This window comes from Polypterus senegalus, chromosome 8 (assembly GCF_016835505.1).
Source record: "Polypterus senegalus isolate Bchr_013 chromosome 8, ASM1683550v1, whole genome shotgun sequence".
Lineage (NCBI taxonomy): Eukaryota > Metazoa > Chordata > Cladistia > Polypteriformes > Polypteridae > Polypterus > Polypterus senegalus.
The window spans coordinates 71265003-71279599 of record NC_053161.1 but is presented as its reverse complement, the minus strand read 5'-3'; the positions used below and the strand labels follow the sequence as shown (position 1 = coordinate 71279599).

The window sequence follows — 14597 nt, the reverse complement described above, 5'->3', positions numbered from 1 at the left end:
ATGGGGTCCCCACGAGCCCTTCCCACTTCTACACAACAATCCCTTGCTTTCCATGAGACAACCATGCTTCTCTGCAGCATTCAGTAAGAGCATCCCTACACCCAGAATGCCACTGCTCTGTATGGGACGTCTTCTCTGACTGCTAAGCCTCTTCTCTGCTGCACCAGCTCTGCCTTCACCCCAACTTTCTTTCTTTGCTTTTTTGTCCCCTTCAATTTCAGCTCCTGGCATTTCTTTCTCATTCTCTCTTTTTTTTCTACCTTAATTTTCAGGATATGTCTCCTTAGGCACTTTTATTATATTGTGCATGTATGTGCCTTGATTACAATCCCAGAGCACTAATGAGAAAATCCGCTGAACTGACATATCTGCATGTGAATGTGCAATCAGTCAATTTTTTCAACAACGCCCTGGAGTCACTCAGCTATGCTACCGTACGCACCTAGCACTGTTTTCAACTTTAAAAAAAAAAAAAAAAAAAACTCTCGCACTGCCATGGACCCCTAATGCACATCGTCGCAGAGCTCTGACAGACACAGGTAAAATGTGTTCTTTCTCACTGGTGCCTTTTATTTCACATGCTCCAAAGATGTGCATAATGAGAACATATAAATACAATTATGTTCACATATTGTTGCTTTTTACGAGGGATGTTCAAAAAGTTTCCGCACTTTTATATTTTCATTGGAAATGGTGAAGGCGGGAGGAGTAGTAATAGGGCATTAAAAAGTTGGTACGACGCTGGAAAACTTGCATCACAAAGGAAGGTGACTAGGTAGAAAAGTGCTTGTAATTTGTTTTTGAAATTCTTAATAAAGGAATTCTAAAAGAGGAAACATTTTTAATGTCCCTTGCAAACAAAGCACACATTAGTGAGACTAAAACACAGGCGTGTGTAGTATTTCAGTTTTTATTTTGGTTTATTAGTCACGTGGTCTGGGTGATTTAGTTTGTTTCATTTTGTGAACATGTATGTGTCTTGTGTGTTAATCTAAGGGCTGTAGTACTGCATAGAGTTATTGAGTTTGGTCAGTTTTCCCCTTGTAAAGTTGTTGACTCCTAATGCCTAGTGCTGTGATAGGAGGAGGAAGGTTGCAGCCCTTAAACATGGTGATGGCATTAGTCAGGGTCGATCAATCTAATGAAGAGCACTTCTTGGGAGCAGAGCCAGCCAGTTGAAAAAGCAGTGTGGTTAAGAGACCGGCTGCAAAATAGAAGTCTCCTGTGTGCCAGGTTAGACTCCTGATTATTTTGGCTGGGAGCATTATTATTAATGGGCTAATAATAATAATGATGACTGAAGTTTTACCCCAACTTTTGTTATTAGCCGCGTAAGAATCCTTGTGCAGAGAAAAGTTGTTTTTATTTTTTTTTATTATTTAATTTTTGAGAGTGACACAGTGGAGGGTTATTTTTATGTGTGTTTTTCCGGTTGTGTTACCTGCTTGTATGTATTCCTGAGACTTGTTTTGTATTTTTAAATACTAGAATTTTTTCACTGTAAATATTCATCACTTAAGAACCCTGTTAAGTGAATTGTTAAATAAAATCAACCATTTACATTTTAATAACAGCTGCCAGCACTGTGCCATAGTTTTTCTTTTTGCTGTTCAACTAATCAATTTACCTTTAGTCCCAGTTGGCACCACTCTACCTGGAAACTGTCTTTTAAATTTGGCTTGTGACAATGATGTGACTCAATGGTGAAAAGGCAAACAGAAATAGACAGAATCAGCTGCATGTGACAGTCCACTTTATGGCCCCCTTCCCATCCAGAATAGCCAGAGGGCATGAATGGGGGAAAAAAAGAAAGGCAACCTTGTAACAAATATAAAAACGCATACTGCACATTTGAATCCCCACCTCCAAAGAATAAAACATCCATCAGCTACATAAACCTAAGACATAGAATAATTAGCAATCCCTTTCTTTCATGCTTGCAGGCATTCAACAGGGTACGATGCCATCCATGTGACTTTTCAGTGCTCAGCAAAATGAGCAAAGTTGTGCTGAAAATTATAACAATATGAACTACTACCGTTTGAATTTGAGTTCTGAATTTAATGTAAACAGCTACAGTACATGTTTCTGGTTCTCTAATACAAAAGTCTTAACAGGGTTCTTGGATTTTAACTTCATTCATTCCTAAAAATACTTTTGCTAAAAGATATATTTGGTTACTTTTCTCTGCACAGCATCAAATGCTATTATGTCTTTTTTTGTAGTGTGCCTAGCAGAAATATTTAAATATCTTGAAATGCAGTCACACTTGTGCATTGTAGAACATGAGAATAATGTGTCTTGACCTCCGAGTCCAGTAAACAAGGCGCGAAGGTCATATCTATGTTTGGCATTGTAAATGATTTCACTGCTTGAATGATTTACAGCAGCATATATAATAATATGAATTCATACCACAGAAGTAGATGCTAATTGTAAACTTCACTTAAAAGAAGGATTCAATTTTAAAAATGATTAGTAATGAGATAAACTTCTACAGTGGTGTGAAAAACTATTTGCCCCCTTCCTGATTTCTTATTCTTTTGCATGTTTGTCACACAAAATGTTTCTGATCATCAAACACATTTAACCATTAGTCAAATATAACACAAGTAAACACAAAATGCAGTTTTTAAATGATGGTTTTTATTATTTAGGGAGAAAAAAATCCAAACCTACATGGCCCTGTGTGAAAAAGTAATTGCCCCCTGAACCTAATAACTGGTTGGGCCACCCTTAGCAGCAATAACTGCAATCAAGCGTTTGCGATAACTTGCAATAATTCTTTTACAGCGCTCTGGAGGAATTTTGGCCCACTCATCTTTGCAGAATTGTTGTAATTCAGCTTTATTTGAGGGTTTTCTAGCATGAACCGCCTTTTTAAGGTCATGCCATAGCATCTCAATTGGATTCAGGTCAGGACTCCAAAGTCTTCATTTTGTTTTTCTTCAGCCATTCAGAGGTGGATTTGCTGGTGTGTTTTGGGTCATTGTCCTGTTGCAGCACCCAAGATCGCTTCAGCTTGAGTTGACGAACAGATGGCCGGACATTATCCTTCAGGATTTTTTGGTAGACAGTAGAATTCATGGTTCCATCTATCACAGCAAGCCTTCCAGGTCCTGAAGCAGCAAAACAACCCCAGACCATCACACTACTACCACCATATTTTACTGTTGGTATGATGTTCTTTTCTGAAATGCTGTGTTCCTTTTACGCCAGATGTAACGGGCATTTGCCTTCCAAAAAGTTCAACTTTTGTCTCATCAGTCCACAAGGTATTTTCCCAAAAGTCTTGGCAATCATTGAGATGTTTCTTAGCAAATTTGAGACGAGCCCTAATGTTCTTTTGCTTAACAGTGGTTTGCGTCTTGGAAATCTGCCATGCAGGCCGTTTTTGCCCAGTCTCTTTCTTATGGTGGAGTCGTGAACACTGACCTTAATTGTGGCAAGTGAGGCCTGCAGTTCTTTAGATGTTGTCCTAGGGTCTTTTGTGACCTCTCGGATGAGTCATCTCTGTGCTCTTGGGGTAATTTTGGTCGGCTGGCCACTCCTGGGAAGGTTCACCACTGTTCCATGTTTTTGCCATTTGCGGATAATGGCTCTCACTGTGGTTCGCTGGAGTCCCAAAGCTTTAGAAATGGCTTAATAACCTTTACCAGACTGATAGATCTCAATTACTTCTGTTCTCATTTGTTCCTGAATTTCTTTGGATCTTGGCATGATGTCTAGCTTTTGAGGTGCTTTTGGTCTACTTTTCTTTGTCAGGCAGCTCCTATTGAAGTGATTTCTTGATTGAAACAGGTGTGGCAGTAATCAGGCCTGGGGGTGGCTACGGAAATTGAACTCAGGTGTGATACACCACAGTTAGGTTATTTTTAACAAGGGGCAATTACTTTTTCACACAGGGCCATGTAGGTTTGGATTTTTTTTCTCCCTAAATAATAAAAGCCATCATTTAAAAACTGCATTTTGTGTTTACTTGTGTTATATTTGACTAATGGTTAAATGTGTTTGATGATCAGAAACATTCTGTGTGACAAACATGCAAAAGAATAAGAAATCAGGAAGGGGGCAAATAGTTTTTCACACCACTGTCTGTCTACATTTCACTGGCGATTAATGTGAAACTTTGGCAAACTTATTGTCAGGCGGTGGTGTCAAGTCCTAAACCACTACATGCCTTAATGATGGTCATAACTTTAACATGTTGGAGACTACCTTATCCTCCAGTTTCTTCTTAGACAAATTTTTTTAAATCCTTCTGCAGTTACCAGAGTATGAAGCAACACATAAACAATATGAATCCTTAGTGAATTAAAAAGTAAAAGTAATGTACATTTTTTAGGATGGGACCAACACCTACCCCACCACATTCTCTAAGGAATTTGGCTTATAATGCAAATGTGTTTGATTGTGGTCTTGAAACATAAATAAATGAATTTTAAGGAGAGAGTCCAGCTTTCACAATCACTGATCTATTCTTTGTAATAAAGTATCCAGAAATTAGATTTTCTCAATATTTATTAGTCCCTGTTCTAGGAAGGAGTAGACCATCTATTATTGTGCAAATAAGTAGCAGCCAACTATCCAATTTTAGTTTGGGCAGGTTGGGTGACTTTTTAACAAACAACTTAATACTGTTCTAACTTTGTCCACCATTAGTGCTGTTAAAAGACAGTTTAAGTGAAGGTTATCCTGATTCTGTTAATATTTGTGAAATAATTTTTATTTTCTGTAAAAGAGTCTCAGGAGATAAGATGACAAAAAGGGGAGGCAGCTGTCGGTATATGTGTTGTCTAAATTGATGCCATATAATGTAGTTGAATTTTTCAGGGCCAGTTTACAGGTGCTGGTCATAAAATTAGAATATCATGACAAAGTTGATTTATTTCAGTAATTCCATTCAAAAAGTGAAACTTGTATATTAGATTCATTCATTACACACAGACTGATGTATTTCAAATGTTTATTTCTTTTAATTTTGATGATTATAACTGACAACTAATGAAAGTCCCAAATTCAGTATCTCGGAAAATTAGAATATCAATTAAGACCAATGCAAAAAAAGGATTTTTAGAAATGTTGGCCAACTGAAAGGTATTAACATGAAAAGTATGAGCATGTACAGCACTCAATATTTAGTTGGGACTCCTTTGGCCTGGATTACTGCAGCAATGCGATTTGGCATGGAGTCGATCAGTCTGTGGTACTGCTCAGGTGTTATGAGAGCCCATGTTGCCCTGATAGTGGCCTTCAACTCTTCTGAAATGTTGGGTCTGGCGTATTACATCTTCCTCTTCACAATAGAAAATCTATGGGGTTAAGGTCAGGCTAGTTTGCTGGCCAATCAAGAACAGGGATACCATAGTCCTTCAACCAGGTACTGGTAGCTTTGGCACTGTGTGCATGTGCCAGGTCCTGTTGGAAAATGAAATCTGCATCTCCATAAAGTTCGTCAGCAGCAGGAAGCATGAAGTGCTCTAAAACTTCCTGGTAGATGGCTGCTTTGACCTTGGACCTCAGAAAACACAATGGACCAACACCAGCAGATGACATGGCACCCGAAACCATCACTGACTGTGGAAACTTTACACTGGACCTCAAGCAACGTGGATTCTGTGCCTCTCCTCTCTTCCTCCAGACTCCGGGACCTTGATTTCCAAAGGAAATGCAAAATTTACTTTCATCAGAGAACATAACTTTGGACCACTCAACAGCAGTCCAGTCCTTTTTGTCTTTAGCCCAGGCGAGATGCTTCTGCCGCTGTCTCTTGTTCAAGAGTGGCTTGACACAAGGAATGCGACAGCTGAAACCCATGTCTTACATACGTCTGTGCGTGGTGGTTCTTGAAGCACTGACTCCAGCTGCAGTCCACTCTTTGTGAATCTACCCCACAGTTTTGAATGGGTTTTGTTTCACAATCCTCTCCAGGGTGCGGTTATCCCTATTGCTTGTACACTTTTTTCTACAACATCTTGTCCTTCCCTTCGCCTCTCTATTAATGTGCTTGGACACAGAGCTCTGTGAACAGCCAGCCTCTTTAGCTATGACCTTTTGTGTGTTTCCCTCCTTGTGCAAGGTGTCAATGGTCATCTTTTGGACAACTGTCAAGTCAGCAGTCTTCCCCATGATTGTGTAGCCTACAGAACTAGACTGAGAGACCATTTAAAGGGTTTTGCAGGTGTTTTGAGTTGTCTAGCTGATTAGATTATGGCACCAGGTGTCTTCAATTTTGAACCTTTTCACAATATTCAAATTTTCTGAGATACTAAATTTGGGACTTTAATTAGTTGTCAGTTATAATCATCAAAATTAAAAGAAATAAACATTTGAAATACATCAGTCTGTGTGTATTGAATGAATTTAATATACAAGTTTCACTTCTTGAATGGAATTACTGAAATAAATCAACTTTGTCATGATATTCTAATTTTATGACCAGCACCTGTATATGAACAGCAACCACAACTGTGCTTACCATGGTTTTACAGAGTTCTTTTTTTTCCTTTGCCAAGCAATGGAAGGTGTGGATATTCATATTATGTGAGTGTGTAATACGTTTTCATTGAACTGTTTCCAGTTAAATACCGTTATTGTTTCCCTTTATAGAAAATCACTTACATTGTACATTGTGAAGTACCTCAATGTGCATTATGAAAGGAGGTGATAAAAAATAAAAATGAGTTTATAATTGTACAGTAATCCCTCCTCGGTCGCGGGGGTTGCGTTCCAGAACCCCCAGCGATAGATGAAAATCCGCGAAGTAGAAACCATATGTTTGTATAGTTATTTTTATATATTTTAAGCCCTTATAAACTCTCCCACACTGTTAACATTATTAGAACCCTCTAGACATGAAATAACACACTTTAGTCAAAATATTAAACTGTGCTCCATGACAAGACAGAGATGACAGTTCTTTCTCACAATTACAAGAATGCAAATATATCTTTTCTTCAAAGGAGTGTCTACATCAGGAGAAGAGAATTTAAGAGAGAGCGCGAGCACTCGCAAAGAAAAGCAAACAATCAAAAAATCAATACTTGTGCTTTTAAGTTTGCCGCAGCATTTTTAGAGGAGCGTTAGTATCTTCTAAGCAAACAGCCTCTGTGCAAACAGCCCCTCTGCTCACATCTCCTCCGTCAGGCGCAGAGAACGTCAGAGAGAGAGAGAGCGAGATTAAAGCAACAATCAAAAATCAATACGTGTGCTTTTGTGCTTTTAAATATGCCGAGCACCGCAATAAAGCGGCATTTTTTAGAGGAGCGTCACGTCAGTATCTTTTAAGCAAACAGCCTCTGTGCAAACAGCACCTCTGCTCACACCCCCTCCGTCAGGCGCAGAGAATGTCAGAGAGGGTGAGAGAGAGGCAGAGACAAGCAAGCAAACAATCAAGCACCGCGCGGGAAGCATATTGTATATCATCACTGTGGGCCTCTTTTCTAACAGCTAACAACCTGTCAAGGCTGAAATCTAGAGTCATACTTTATATCACAGTCCTTTAGAAAAGACATCCACGGAGGATGCACAAGTAATCAGCTTAGTAGTTTATTTGCATGGCTCTTTTGAGGATGTTTCCCTGTTACAATACAGTATACTGCTAGTCGTAAAACTGTTTTTAAAGACTTGAACTGAGAAATGGTGTATTGTGATGTTGTGAGTTTATCTCTTTTATGTCAGATAACGCTGTATATTTTCTAAAAAAAGCACTGTCTTTTTCCAGAATGAAATTGGAATTAAAAAAACAAAAGTTGTTCACATTGCCAAGGAAATCATGAGTTCAGAAAAAGTGTGAGTATTTCTTCCCTTAGCACACCCATTCTGAATCTCTGTTGAGCATTCAATAGATACATAATGTGTTTTTTTTTCTGTTTTCATAACAGGTTTGTGGATGTTCTAAAGCTTCTGCATATTGTAAGTAAATGTTTATAATTTGTTTCATCAGGCACCTTTTCCTTCTTAATAACTTTTGAGTTTTGTTGCTTTGTGCAATTAAGTTACATTTTGAAGCTATAGCACCCATTTCTATTCATCGAAACTCAGGTGGAAAATATTTATACAAAAGATCATTCTCCTGATTTGTAGGTTCTTTTCTCTGTACAATAAAAATTGCAGAGCTGAGGATAGTAGCATAATATTTATCTTCTGTGTTTGCAGAATTTAAATTTGTTTTATTTAAAAATTTCTCTTTGTCACAAATAAGCATAATTTTAAAATGTTGCAATGTAATGAAATGGCTTGAATAGCAAAATGATCATAAAGTACACTTTTTGTTAGCAGCTAATTGATGGTGGTTTACATTTTTTATTTTATTTTCTCTTTTGAGATAATTTGAAAAACACTGGGGTTGAGTTTAGAAATGTGCTTTATTTTCTGTAATGTGTTTAATTATTGCATTATTGTAAACAAAGTAATTTGTTTTATTCTACAAAAAACGTTTGACCGTTATTTATAGGAGTCTTTGTGGCATTTTAAGGAGTTCGATATAGATATATATATATATATATATATATATATATATATATATATATATATATATATATATATATATATATATATAAAATAGAGAGAGAGACCCACCATGCAACCTGTTGACTCTCAGAAGCCTTTCTTTTGATTTTGTTGCAACTTTGGGTGTGCCAGAACTGGTGTGTCAAAGACAGAGCTTCATTTAGATTACAAGTTCCTTTTGATGGCGTTAGAAACTGTAGTCATTGACCTTGTCTTTCTTTGCAAAAAAAAGACATACACTGCAGACAAAGGGTTTGTATGTAATTAATAAAAGTTGGGACACTTGTAGGAATTGTTTGCATCAGTTTTTATGGTTTAATTAATTTCCATTGTTGCAGAAAGCCAATAAGCTGTTAACACATTACTTGTTCTTGTAGTTTTTTTTAGGTAACCTAAACCTTTTGTTAAACTTCTGGCCGTTTACTGCGTACCATTGTACTGTTTCAGGTTATTCACTGGACTTGAACTGCTGAAATTTCAATAAAAATTGGAGAAACAGGAGTGTTGTAAAACATTTGACTAGTTGTATATATCTATATACTGTATGTTTGTGTGTGTGTATATGTATATACTGTCACTGCTCAAAAAAGGGAACACTTAAATAAGACATTGGATCTCGGTGAACGAACTATTCCTCTGGAAAATCTTTACTAATACTGTGTGTTTCTTTGAGAACAAAGTGATGTAACAATTGTTAGTGGAAACTAAAGTCACCAAACCTTTGATGGACTGGATTCAACATCACGCTGAAAATCAGTCAAAGATTGAAAACACAGGCTGATCCAACTTGCATGAATTTCATCACAACAACATATAATGTGACTCAGTAGTGTATATCACTCCCACATTCTTATATACACTCCAGTTAATGTCAGGGCATGCTCCTGATGGGACAGATGATGTCCTGGTCAGCCTCCTGCCAGACCTGGATCAGGGCATCAGTGACATCCTGGACAGTCTGTGGCGCTACTTGGCTACGTCATATTCCTAGATACATAACATCCCAGAGGTTCTAAGTTGCATTTATGAATGGGGAACATGTGGGCCAGTCAATGTCGTCAATGCCTTCGTCATCCAGAAACTGCCTACACATTCCAGATGAGGCCAGGCATTGACCTTCCCCAGGAGGAACACATGGCCCACTGCACCAGCATAAAGTATATCAGTGGCTCTGTGGATTTCATCCCATTACCTAACAGCAGTCAGGTTACCGTTTCTAGACTCTGTCATGTATGTCACATGTGCTCAGTGAAGAGAAAAAAGGTGCCAATGGCAGAGCTGCCAATTGTGGTACTCTCTGGCGATTGGCAATCAAGCTTCAGGGTGATGGGCTGTGAGCACAGGTCCCACTAGAGGTCGTCGGGGCGCTCCTGCCACCCTCATGGAGTCTATTTCTGACATTATGGTCAGAAACATGCACACCAGTAGCCAGCTGAAGGTCTTTTTATAGTGCTCCTTCTGTTCTTCCTCCCACAAAGAAGCAGATACTAGTCCTGCTGCTGGGCTGATGCCCTTTTATGGCCCTGTCCAGCTCTCCTTGTGAAACGGGCCATCTCCTGGTAATTTCTCCATTTTCTTATGACTGTGCTTGGTAGATACATCAAACCTTATTGCAAAGATGTGCCATCCTGGGGAAGCTAGACTACTTGTGTAGCTTGAATTGGCTGCAGTTACCGCCTCATGCTACCAGTCATGACAAGGACACCAACAAAACATAAAACTAGAGTCAGGATAAGGAGAGAACAATTGCCTGTTGCCACCTCCAAAACCATTCCCTTTTTAGGGGTTGCCTTGCTCTTGTCTCTCCTGAAGGTGAAGTTGATTCACAATCTCTTATACACAGAGTATGTGATATGGAAACATTTTGGCTGAATAGCTCTGCGTACCTTACCTTTTTTTCTTTTGAGAGTGGAAATAACTAACGTTTTGTTGCAGCCCTACTTTTTACTATACAGTAATCCCTCCTCGATCGCGGGGTTTGCGTTCCAGAACCCCCCGCGATAGACTAAAATCATGAAGTAGAAACCATATGTTTGTGTAGTTATTTTTATATATTTTAAGCCCTTATAAACTCTCCCACACTGTTAACATTATTAGAGCCCTCTAGACATGAAATAACACCCTTTAGTCAAAAGTTTAAACTGTCCTCTATGACAAGACAGAGATGACAGTTCTTTCTCACAATTAAAAGAATGCAAATAGATCTTCTCTTCAGGAGCAGAGAATTTCAGAGGGAGAGAGAGAGAGCTCGCAAAGAAAAGCAAACAATCAAAAAATCAATACTTGTGCTTTTAAGTTTGCCGCGGCATTTTTAGAGGAGCGTTAGTATCTTCTAAGCAAACAGCCTCTGTGCAAACAGCCCCTCTGCTCACATCTCCTCCGTCAGGCGCAGAGAACGTCAGGGAGAGAGAGAGCGAGATTAAAGCAACAATCAAAAAATCAATACGTGTGCTTTTGTGCTTTTAAATATGCCGAGCACCGCAATAAAGCAGCATTTTTAGAGGAGCGTCAGTATCTTTTAAGCAAACAGCACCTCTGCTCACACCCGCTCCGTCAGGCGTAGAGAATGTCAGAGAGGGTGAGAGAGAGGCAGAGACAAGCAAACAATCAAGCTCCGCGCGGGATGCATATCTTATAGCATTGAGGAGTTTTAGTTAATATGTAATACATGCTCTGATTGGGTAGCTTCTAAGCCATCCGCCAATAGCGTCCCTTGTATGAAATTAACAGGGCAAACAAACTGAGGAAGCGTGTAGCATAAATTAAAAGACCCACTGTCTGTAGAAATCCGCAAACCAGCGAAAAATCTGTGATATATATTTAGATGTGCTTACATTTAAAATCCGCGATAGAGTGAAACCGCGAAAGTCAAAGCGCGATATAGCGAGGGATTACTGTATACAGTACTGTGTTAGATAGGTATTAAAATTGTGACTTCGGCATCGATGCCAGCTTTCGTACTACTGTACCGGTACCCAATTGGTTCCAAAACAGTTGGGTCCCCCATGAACTTTTGACTACACCACACTTTCCACCACATCTCTCTTTGTAGACACCTGTAGGGTGTGCCACATCATGCACCGAATTGAAGCAATTGGGGAGGGGTAGGGGAGGGGGCAACGCATCACACTTCATAGCCAAGTGCATAGCACCATAGCAAAGTAATGGGTCCCTGCGAAGTCACAATCTCTTTGAAACAATAAGGGATAGGTAAAGCTTTTGAGAGAAAGCCTGATGTTTACTTCCGGTAAAAATATCAAAATGCTGGTATTGTACATTTTTTAATTTTGGGTTTTGTTACTTTTCCACTACTGGTATACTGTGTAACCCTACCACTATATGTGTATGTGCATATATGTACAGTATATATACAGTGGTGTGAAAAACTATTTGCCCCCTTCCTGATTTCTTATTCTTTTGCATGTTTGTCACACAAAATGTTTCTGATCATCAAACACATGTAACCATTAGTCAAATATAACACGAGTAAACACAAAATGCAGTTTTTAAATGATGGCTTTTATTATTTAGGGAGAAAAAAAATCCAAACCTACATGGCCCTGTGTGAAAAAGTAATTGCCCCCTTGTTAAAAAATAACCTAACTGTGGTGTATCACACCTGAGTTCAATTTCCGTAGCCACCCCCAGGCCTGATTACTGCCACACCTGTTCCAATCAAGAAATCACTTAAATAGGAGCTGCCTGACACAGAGAAGTAGACCAAAAGCACCTCAAAAGCTAGACATCATGCCAAGATCCAAAAAAATTCAGGAACAAATGAGAACAGAAGTAATTGAGATCTATCAGTCTGGTAAAGGTTATAAAGCCATTTCTAAAGCTTTGGGACTCCAGCGAACCACAGTGAGAGCCATTATCCACAAATGGCAAAAACATGGAACAGTGGTGAACCTTCCCAGGAGTGGCCGGCCGACCAAAATTACCCCAAGAGCGCGACTCATCCGAGAGGTCACAAAAGACCCCAGGACAATGTCTAAAGAACTGCAGGCCTCACTTGCCTCAATTAAGGTCAGTGTTCACAACTCCACCATAAGAAAGAGACTGGGCAAAAATGGCCTGCATGGCAGATTTTCAAGGCGCAAACCACTGTTAAGCAAAAGAACATTAGGGCTTGTCTCAATTTTGCTAAGAAACATCTCAATGATTGCCAAGACTTTTGGGAAAATACCTTGTGGACTGATGAGACAAAAGTTGAACTTTTTGGAAGGCAAATGTCCCGTTACATCTGGCGTAAAAGGAACACAGCATTTCAGAAAAAGAACATCATACCAACAGTAAATATGGTGGTGTGATGGTCTGGGGTTGTTTTGCTGCTTCAGGACCTGGAAGGCTTGCTGTGATAGATGGAACCATGAATTCTACTGTCTACCAAAAAATCCTGAAGGAGAATGTCCGGCCATCTGTTCGTCAACTCAAGCTGAAGCGATCTTGGGTGCTGCAACAGGACAATGACCCAAAACACACCAGCAAATCCACCTCTGAATGGCTGAAGAAAAACAAAGTGAAGACTTTGGAGTGGCCTAGTCAAAGTCCTGACCTGAATCCAATTGAGATGCTATGGCATGACCTTAAAAGGCGGTTCATGCTAGAAAACCCTCAAATAAAGCTGAATTACAACAATTCTGCAAAGATGAGTGGGCCAAAATTCCTCCAGAGCGCTGTAAAAGACTCATTGCAAGTTATCGCAAACGCTTGATTGCAGTTATTGCTGCTAAGGGTGGCCCAACCAGTTATTAGGTTCAGGGGGCAATTACTTTTTCACACAGGGCCATGTAGGTTTGGATTTTTTTTTCTCCCTAAATAATAATAAAAATAATAACCATCATTTAAAAACTGCATTTTGTGTTTACTTGTGTTATATTTGACTAATGGTTAAATGTGTTTGATGATCAGAAACATTTTGTGTGACAAACATGCAAAAGAATAAGAAATCAGGAAGGGGGCAAATAGTTTTTCACACCACTGTATGATATATACTCACACATATACCTGTAGGCCATGATGGTTAATTTTACATTAGTGTACTTGGAATCTGTAACTTCCCTGATTAAACCATTTACAATGCATTATTTTGTGACAATTTCTAAACAATTTGTTCTATATGCATGTTTACTTAATAAAATTAACTTAGAAGTATTAGAAATACTAATCTCTTATAACTCTCTTAAAACTAATTGTATTGTTTAAGACAGTTAATTTCACCCAGTAGGCAGTCATTAAAATGGAGGAGCATATGTGTTTTGTACTTTTTATCTTGGTTTGATTAGAAATAAATGTGTGCCTCAATGTCTGATTGTGATAAAAAAGTATGTTTTTAATTTTGACATGATGACAGAAACACTTTTCAGCAAAATAATCACTGACTGTATTTAGAGAAAGTTTCATTTTACTATTTTCAGAAATGATCAAATGTACTATTGTAGAACACATTGCATTTAGAGAAAATTAAACTCCCCAGTATGGAGTATATTCAATTAGCTTTGAGACTGACAGTGAACTTTGTAATAGTTTATTGCGGCCTCGAATGTTGGATATTGTTAGTGAAAAAAGAGCTCATCACCAATATGTAATGATGTCTGATATGAAATCTAGTTTATATTTGAGGCAGAATATAATCTGTTCTTATAGTTTTGCATGATCATTTTTAGAAATACATTTTTCAGCAAGTAAATTACCTTTTGATTGAACTGTTCTGCCTCAATCTGCATTCTGATTTTAGTAGAACGTATTTAAAGAAAATAAATAACCACTTCATTTTGTTTTTGAAACCACTGTTGTAAACAAAATTTACAAAATAAGTGTCTTTGGATTGAATTTGGTGCTGACTGAGCAATAAAGTGAGGTAAAGTCTTGCTCACATTCTTTTTTCTTTGAGTTTGTTTGAAATGATGGTCTTTATCAATGACCATATGGAAAAAATGTTTACTGGAATTTATACCTCTTCCCTCTAAAAAGTGAAACTTTTAGTTTTACTTTAAACAATATGAAAGTCCTTAAGTGTCATAAATTAAAGTTAACACATTAGAAAATATACACATGGTGTAACATTTGAGTGTGTTCTGCAACTA

The 14597-nt window shown here is 38.4% G+C and overlaps 1 protein-coding gene across 1 annotated transcript in view; it reads left to right on the top strand.

Moving 5' to 3' along the window:
* Window positions 1–14597, top strand: part of fgd6 (FYVE, RhoGEF and PH domain containing 6) — a 151120-nt gene that overhangs the window by 88259 nt on the left and 48264 nt on the right. The window contains exons 4-5 of the mRNA XM_039761247.1: window positions 7724–7791; window positions 7884–7914. Coding sequence (XP_039617181.1) covers window positions 7724–7791; window positions 7884–7914 — 99 coding nt within the window. The remainder of the gene's footprint in view (window positions 1–7723; window positions 7792–7883; window positions 7915–14597) is intronic.